At 39.9% G+C, this 9093-nt stretch overlaps 1 protein-coding gene across 3 annotated transcripts in view; it reads left to right on the top strand.

The window, feature by feature from the left end:
* Nucleotides 1–9093, top strand: part of LOC107082826 (von Willebrand factor D and EGF domain-containing protein-like) — a 37979-nt gene that overhangs the window by 20956 nt on the left and 7930 nt on the right. For all 3 annotated transcript variants that reach the window (XM_015371705.1, XM_015371704.1, XM_015371703.1), the window contains exons 20-23: nucleotides 2914–3258; nucleotides 5881–6051; nucleotides 6710–7041; nucleotides 7109–7565. In XM_015371705.1, coding sequence (XP_015227191.1) covers nucleotides 2914–3258; nucleotides 5881–6051; nucleotides 6710–7041; nucleotides 7109–7565 — 1305 coding nt within the window. The remainder of the gene's footprint in view (nucleotides 1–2913; nucleotides 3259–5880; nucleotides 6052–6709; nucleotides 7042–7108; nucleotides 7566–9093) is intronic.

The raw sequence follows: 9093 nt of genomic DNA, 5'->3' as shown, positions 1-9093 counted from the left end.
AATATACAGAATCCAGCCTTTAACTGCAGCAATTCAGGCAAAAACAGCTTTCTTCTTTTTAGCTTTCGTAAAATACTAAATGAGCTATACTTCAATAGTGCTTCATCAAGTTTGAGGACGTTACACTACATTCAGTCCTGCACTCTTACATTCACTAGCTGATGATGTAAAGCAGGACGGCATGCCACCACTTCAAAGTCACATGCAGGCAACCAAGAAGATGGATGAGACCCATTTTCCTTCAGCACTTTTTGTCTCCAACATTCTTCAGTTCCCTGAACTCAAATTGAACCACAGTGTTTTTGATCCTTTTCCATCTCTTAATCAAATTAGGAGAGGGAATCGCTACCCAACACGGTTTCATGTGTCCGGAAATAGAATCAGTGGAGAACAACTGTAAACATACAAGCCCCCCCCCCTTTATGGCCACAATCCTGGAGCCGATCAACAGCAATATCCGACAATGCTGTTCAGGAGGATTTCGGGAACCTATCAGAGGCCTGATTGCACATAAAATCATTTGCATTTGAGTGACTGATGTTGGTTAGAACATGTTTCCCTGATTTTATTTGCATAAAAGGAAAAAAAAACAGTTTGTTTGCTGTATGAAGAGGAAGCTTCAGGTACTTCTGCTCTGCAGAGCCTCTGAGGAGAACTCAGCAGGGATGGAGCGCTTTCAGTAAATGGAAAGCAGATGCCTGATTGTGGCAGATACATGTTTTCCTCCATGTTCCTCGCTTGCTTCCAGCTAAGTTTAGTCAGTCTTCATGTTTACAGTGCTGGGAAAAGCCTTTGTGACACTTTAATGTTTCACATGTTCAAACAATTATCAACATCAGACAAAGATAACCAAGGCAAATAAAAAAAGGCTTTTCAAATGACAAAAAGGGACTCAAACCAATATGACTTAAGGGGAAAAGTAACGACCATGATTTGGGCAGATATAGAACACACAAAAAAAAAAAAACACTATCAGACAGAACCTACCTGACTGCACGAAGTAGGCTCACGATCTGAGGAAGCAACAAATCATGCCCCTATGGAAAATAAGAAAACAATATATCAATTTGAAAATGGTTACCAAGTCATTTCTAAAGACGTCAGTGATCCAAATGTTATCCTTATATGAAGACGAAATCTGAAACTAATTAATGGTCACTAATGAGAAGGAAACGCTTTGATGAGAATTGGCTTTGATGGGAATTGGGAAATGGAGCAAAGCTAAACTGAGCCTAGGATTGATGGATGTACGAAAAGTGGATGCAAAAATAACGTTGAAAGAGAGGCAAAATTTTATGTATGCTAGGGTGACCAAACGTCCGTATTTCCCGGGACATGTCCGTATTTCACGTCCTGTCCCGGGCGTCCCGGGTTTTTTTTTTGAAAGTGAGGAAATGTCCTGATTTTTAAATTACCTTCATTGGATCATTAAATTTACAGGCACTGCGCACGACGCTGCGTGTGACGTAATTCCTGAGCCGCGTCAGTGCGGGCAGCCCTGTTCTTAATCAGAATATAGACAGCGTGGCTGTCAGTACGCCAACAACATGCAAAAGCGCAAATGTATGTTTACCAATGATTTACAAAAGAGTTTCCCCGCTTTCAGACCGGGTCGAGACAAATGGGAGGACTTGTGAACAGTGTGCAAAGCAGGCACATATGTCTCGGTGTCCAATGGAGGTGCAAGGGATCTGAAAAGCCACCTGGACACCAAAAGTAAAGATAGTCTATTGATATGTTTGTTCGTTTTTGGTACATTTTGGTATGTTTTTGATACACAAGAGGTATTTTTTGTGAATTAGCTCATTTGTTAATTTATATTTTCCAATAGCCTACAGAACAGACATTTTGTTCATAACTGAGGCTGAGTATCATCTGTTATTGGGAGTTGAGAGTTATTGTTAACTTTTATTGTTAAGTGAGGGATGTTTAGATGAGATTATTTCTTTCATTGTGCTTTTCATTCATTACAGGAATTGTTAAGCATTTTTTTTAATAAATACATTTTGAATAAAATTATAATTATTGTATTTATTGCTGTTGACTTTTACTGAAAAGCATTTTTAATAAATCAACTGTAAATATGTTATTGTAGGATTACGTAGGCCTATGTTGAGTGAGTGCATGTCACAGACATCTCTATGCATGGGAACAAAGAATCCTCCCGCTCCAAGTTGCCTAACGTAAGCAAACCAAGAAAGAGTTGCATTGTTTGCCGTAAGTGTAAACACACCTTAAGGCAGGGGTGTCAAACTGGTTCCAGAAAGGGCGGCGTGGCTGCAGGTTTTCTTTCCAACCAAACAACAGGACACCAGACTCCAGTCATCTCATCACGTCATCATGTTCAGATTTGACTCTCTTGATGAAATGACTGGACTCTTTCTTATTACATCAGTGGCAAAATTAAGTATTACAAGAAAAAAACTTAAATTTTTACTTGCCTTGAGGGCTTTTCAATACATAAATGTCCCAGTCATGCTTTTGCATATAACCCCCTTTTTGTTGCATTTTGTGAATTTTAAGATCAGAACTGCACTGAAAAAGGTATGACAAACAACATGAATACAGAAATGTTCCGTCACAAATCTTCCATGTTTAAAAGTCCCCTAGTCTGCAGTCTGCTTTCCTTTCCTGGGGTTAACCAAAGGTTTATGCAGAGCTAGAGAAGGATTAATCACATTTAGAGGTGCTGCCTTGTGTAAAACCTGAGATCCTAAATCCGATTTAGCCATAAAGAAATTATCATGCCTCTTTATAAACAAACTGCTTCCTCTCTACAGCTCTGACCTGTCAAATGTTTTTTCTCTCTTAGTTTTTTACTTCCCTATCTGTGCAAACTGTCTAGAATAAGTGGCATACAACAGGTCTTCCAAAGTAACTAAAGTTTACCACTTGGCTTTTTTCCCCCAAAAGCTGCAGTCTTTGGACCGAACATCATCATCACAACACCGTTTCCACATATGAAGGGCGAGGACATTTTAAGACCTGTCCCCAAAACAGAGTCAACCTCTTGGAGGAATAATCCAGGATTTACTTCCAGCTTAAGACTCAGGATGGAAGAGACCAAAAAAGGTCTGGCAGCAGCTGGTCAGCCAATAAAACCAAGAGTTTATCCAAATTCATCCAAGTCCACCAGCGACCGTTTGGAGGACGGCCTGGAGACATCAGTGAAGACGGAAGTACCGGACCGATCTACAGCCAGGACTGAAGTGGGGGTTACTTCCAATAAGACATCAGGAAATGGAAGATCATCAGCAGGTAAACTAAACATTAAAAAATATAGATTAGTAATATAGACTTAGTCTATATCACGAAACTTCAGCAAACTTGATCCTCTTTAATGGGAGGTTTTAAAGAAACGAGAGCATCCAAGTCTATGTTGAGAAAGATCATTTTCAAAATATCAGTGAGATCTAGTTATAGAGTTTAAACCTTGGATAAAGGCATCTTTATGAAAGTTTAAAACAAAATGTAAAGAAAAATCAAAACAGCTCTTAAGCGTAAGCAAAGACGTTGGTTCAGATCCTAAGGGTTTTCTAGAGGGGAAATGGGGAAGAGTTAACCAAGGTTTTTATGTGTACATTTAGACAGAAATACCAGCGACCTCATAGCATCATGACAGAAAGTTCTGTTATTCCATTTCATAGTTACGGAATAAGGCGTCATGTATAATAAATGCAAAGATCATTGGGAGAACATACCAGTTCAAACTGCTGAGAAATTTGAAATTTTATGGTCAACCATCATGGATGAGTTTTATGAGGCTTTAAGATGTTCTGTCAGGCTTCTTTCCTGATGCTTTTATAGAATAATGTTTCAGATTCAACAGTTGATAAAGCAGCTATAACATAGGAGTTTCATTTGCTTTCCTAGTATTTGTACTGAAAGAATAAGCAATATTTTGAGAGGAAAGGTATTTTAAGATGTTTTTGGTTTGTTTAATGGAGACTATTAATTAATTGGCCTCTATTGACCAACAACTGTCCAGGTGTTAAAAACCAGCCAATCACAGGTGTGTGGATGTAGGTAAAGAAGGTCTGATCATTTCTGAATATGCTGAGATCATGGAAGATGATGCTTAGCTAACTAATGAGTTAACAGAAAACTAGCAGCAGTTGTGTAAATGAAAATTGCTTAAAGGAGTGATAGAATGATTCTATAGGGTATTTGGTCCTTAAGGTCTCTGAATAGGGTGTGTAACATCTGTTGGGCTGTAAATGGCATATTTGCTGTTCTATAAGCCCTAATGCAAGCCTGGTTAAAAGCCCTAGAATGAAACAACAGGTTTTCTTCCTTTTATGGTATGCTTATAAATATTTAGATGAGCTGTGCGCTGATTGGTTGGTTTACAACGAGCAAAGCTGCTGAGCAAAGACGCATCATAGCGACAAACACTCACTAATACATCAAATTGATATGGTAGGGTGACCAGACGACCAGAATTGTGAGATTTGCAGAGAAAGGAGGTGTCGATGGGGTTTGAACTTCTCTGTACGTACCGGTATATATTTCACCCACTGAACTATTGTTATTCTATTATGACAATGGAAACTCGGTTTTGCATTTTATGACCCCTTTAATGACGTCAGAGGTCAGAGCAGAAAGACTGGCTTAAGAAAGAAGAAAGGCAAGAATAGCTTAAATAACCTCCCTTCTTCAGAGGATCAGATTATAGGAGGTATTGCGATTGTGGAAAGTATTGCTATGTCACGATTTGGCTATGGTTAGTTAACCTAAAAGCAGAGGCAGGGAGGCAGAGGTGAATCTCTTGTGGATTTAATCATGAGTTTACAGAAAACAGAGGCAGTTTTTCCAAAAATCCAAATATGAAAACAGAGTCCTAATAAACAGGAAACCAGGAGTCCAAATCCAAAAAGAAAAAGTCCAAACAAACATGAAACCAGGAGTCCAAAAATCCAAAAATCAAAACATGAAAACTAGTCAAAACGTACCAGAAACCATGGAGACATCAGGGGAATCACTATCATAAGGAGGAAGGCTCAGAGAGAAGGAGTTGGAGCATGTTTTACAGTGTTTGAAAGAGAGGGGCTAATGAGGAAACTGGGAGCAGGTGTGCACAGAACAAGAGAGGGAAAGAGCTAGGGAAAAGGGAGAACACAAGAGGGCAGCAGAGGGCAACAAATAGAAACCTGGAGGACTGGAAATAACAAAAATAATAAACTACTAGGACTGTAAAATATGTAGAAAGGAAAACTAAACACAAACACTAGAAAACAAGGAGTAAAGCATGACTGAACACTAAAAAGAAAATATAACAGAACCAAGACTAAGACAGTAACTGAGAAAAAACCAAAGAACTCAATAAACTAAGAATTAACCCACTAAAACTAGAAAACAAGGAGTAAAGCAAAACTGGATACTCTAAAGAAAAACATAACAGAAACAGATACCTGACATGCTATGGACAAACATCACTGTAGAAACAGAATCAGCTAACCTGATTCATATTAATGACCATGATCATGGCTTTAAAATCATTGTCACACAACTTCCAGACTGCACAGCTAAATCATCTGAATGTTATTTCCTGAAAACAAATTAAATCTATTCGAGTGGCTTCAAACAACCAGACCAGATTGACATCATTGTTGTGCAGCTGATGATCCTCCAGCAGCTGAATGATGCAATTATTTCAATGTGAAACAAAATCCGACACCTTCTTGAAACTATTCCATAAAGATTTAAGGCTAGTAAGCGTTACACAATAAAGCAGTGAATAGATGTAGGACATCCGGTCGTGAATTTCGCAGTATTAATGCAGATAATATGGAATCAGGCAAGCGATCGTGCAAGTTTAGCTAAAGTAACCGACTCCATTTAGGCAGACTTTCTCCTGACCACTCTGTCTGAATCCTCCAGGATCGGTTCAGTCTCCTGCTGTCCGTGTCTCAGCAACATGTGCCAGCAGGCCCTGCTTCCCTGGAGTTCAATGCATCAACCGTAGACCTCCACACGTCGGCTACGTCTGCGGCCGCTGCCCCCCTGGACTTTATGGCAACGGTCGGGTCTGCATGAAGACCCCCAAGGAAGGTAGAGTATCATTTACCTCAAGTTTCCACATTAATCAAATTATTAGTGATACATTTCCCTTTTACTTCAACTTAATATAAAACTTTGACATTCAAGTAATCTGAATCCTTACAGAAGTTATGTGCTGCTCTTGTTTTTTATATTTTTCCCCCCGATATTCAGTGTTCTTTTATTGGAAAATATTGCAGCATATAAATCAGTGTGAGTGGTTAGAGATGGCCTTAATGTATTAACCACTCGAACATAAAGTTAGCAGAAGATTGTTTCATGTTGTTGCTCATGAGAGAGACCAGAAAACTCATAGGAGACAGTTTGAATCCAGCTTTAATCCCTTTGCTGTGGGTCTTGTTTGTCTGGAAAGTCTCAAAGCAATGGTGGGCGTTCTGCAGATGCCTTAAACATTGCATAAATCGCTTGAATGGTTTTGATTTCAATGTTTTTATGCCAGCACTGATCATTTACAACATCTGGTTTGGAAATATTCATGGTTTTTAAAGCTTGATGGATTAAATGGATTGCTTTTGCAAACATTTTTAACAAGTCTGTGTTCCATGGAACAGTAGTTTTTTTGTGTTTTTGATACTTTATCGCAGGAACAGGGGAGGAAATAAGGACGATTTGTAAAACGGCACTGATTTGACTTCCTGTCTTTCCTTAGCATCCAATTTTCTCCCTCAGCAGCAGACGTCTGGAAAATTCAGCCGATATTTGCAGGGAAAAAAAGCCAAAACTTCCCACCTCCACCTGCCAAACTTTCCATTCAGGCAATCAATCAAGCGTCCGCCTTCATCATTTGCTACGCAAGACGAGCCATCAGCTCAGGATCTGGCATCGCAGAGAGCTGGTGGAACAGGACGAAGGGAAGCTGTCACATCTTCCTCTAGAGACGCCACAAAGACAACACCCAGCGCCGTATCCTATCCCCTCTCCTCTCAGGAAATTTCCATTACCAGATCCGTCACCAGGTCAAGAAGTGTAACAGGTCCCACGGTGAGTTAAATGTTTTGTACCGATTAGCTGCTATGATTCCAAACAATAATTGCTCCACGTCCTTTAGGTTTCCCAGACGTCTGAGCGAGTGTTGACCGGTGCTACAACCGTTAAGGCGACGTCATCACAGGGAGTCCAGCCTCAGCTTAACCACCACCCGTCACCCAAATCCTGGACCCCTCAGAGACCAGCTCTTCCTCTCACTGCCGCCCTCACAGTGCTGTCCTATTCTCTGCCTGAATCGGAGCTCTCCGCAGATGGAGACCATCTTGATTTCAGCCTAGAGGATGCCCAAACTCAACCGGAACCAACTCCAACTGCTCTTGTTAGGATGATCTCCAGCTCACCACTGCAAAGACCTACTTTCACTCAAGTCAGAAACGACACAGCAGCCAACGGACATGCGAGAACCTGCTCCGGCAAGGCTTGCTTTCCTGGAGTCCAGTGTGAGCCAGCCGTGGGCGGAGGATCGCGCTGTGGGAGGTGTCCCGCAGGATACACCGGAGATGGACATAACTGTCGGGGTAAGGCTAACCACCCGCGCCATATTTATTGATTAAATATTGCCATGAAAGCGTCACTTTCTGTCTCAACAAGTAAAAAAAAAAAAAACAAGACCTCAATGTGTTTGTCTATGCTGGAGAGGTTCAAAAAGCCTGACTGAGCCAAACTGTTCTTTAGGCCTGAATTGACAAATGCAATTAGTACATTTTCTAATAAAATAGAAAATAGTTGAATCCATAGGCACTAAGTATAACTGTCAATACAACTTTTAAGCCAAGCCTGACATGATTAGTAAAGAGACAAGCATCCCTACTTAAAAACTGTAGTTAGGGCCAAATTAAAATATTTGCTGATTCATAGTGTCTCAAACCAGACTCCTACCAAACAGAATTATCAACTTTGACAATCATTTAAACCAGAGGTATGCATCCTTCAGCACTTTGGACCCTGTATAGGCATAAATAGAGATAAAGAACTAACAAATGCACTATAGGTACATACCAGTATGAGAAGCCTTAGTGATTGTTATAAAGAATATTTCAATATAATTTTAACAGCAGAGCAACATTAAAAGAACTGGAAATGTGTTTTTTTAGAGCTAAATTTATTTTTAATTGACTTGAAAATTGCATTTTTTATCACCTAAGAATACAATTAAACTGTTAGTTGTTAAAGATGGCAGCAGATTTTTATCGCAGATAGTAAACAAAAATAAAAGGTCATGCAATATTTTGTGGCTCTAAACAATTTTTTTTTTTATCCAGACTCTAGACAAAATAGCTCATTGGATATTAAGGATTGTGAATTGTAGCTCCCACCTCCTGTTCCTTACTCCTATGTTTTGTGGGGTCAGCAGTAAGAAGGTCGCAGTATAGGAGAGGAGCTCCAAAATGAATTCAAACATCCTGTCGCCTTACAGACGTCATTAAGTGACGGACACCATTACTACATAAACCCCAAAAAACTTAAAGGTGTTTAGAATAGCATGCGTCATACAGAGTATATAGAAAGAAAACATTTATTTTGTTAAACGCTGAGGAATGGGCTGTGCTTTTATGTTCCGTTGACGCAAAGGATTATGGGAAACCTACCTCCTTCCTTACTACCTGCACTATTCAGACAGCACTTACAGACATTGCTGGTGCACTTCCACTTATACTTAAAGTTGTAGGGAAGCGGCTGTTCCAACGGTTGCAGTTCCGAATTCTTCTCAGTGGTGCCCGACTTTTCACGAGTGAATTAAGTGAATGTGATTGGTTGATTATCAAAGGCGGGATCGTTGTGGCAGAAAGACCTAAAACATTTTGATTGTAGCCGGTGTCTCGAAGCATCTTGCTAACCATTCCCTAAAAATTCAAAAAATATCTACTGGACTGGTTTCCAAGATTTGAAGACATTTCGCCACCTCTCCAGGAATTTACGGAATGACTATGACCTGGATGACTGGGAAACCTTCATCAGCATCTTGCTAACCAGTTAGCAACTTAGTGCTAGCAGGTTCTCAATGGGAAATTACATTGGGACCAAGTACCATTAAATTGGTGACTT

Source organism: Cyprinodon variegatus, unplaced genomic scaffold, assembly GCF_000732505.1.
Source record: "Cyprinodon variegatus isolate N-32 unplaced genomic scaffold, C_variegatus-1.0 Scaffold63, whole genome shotgun sequence".
NCBI lineage: Eukaryota > Metazoa > Chordata > Actinopteri > Cyprinodontiformes > Cyprinodontidae > Cyprinodon > Cyprinodon variegatus.
This window is presented reverse-complemented; position numbering and strand designations above follow the sequence as displayed.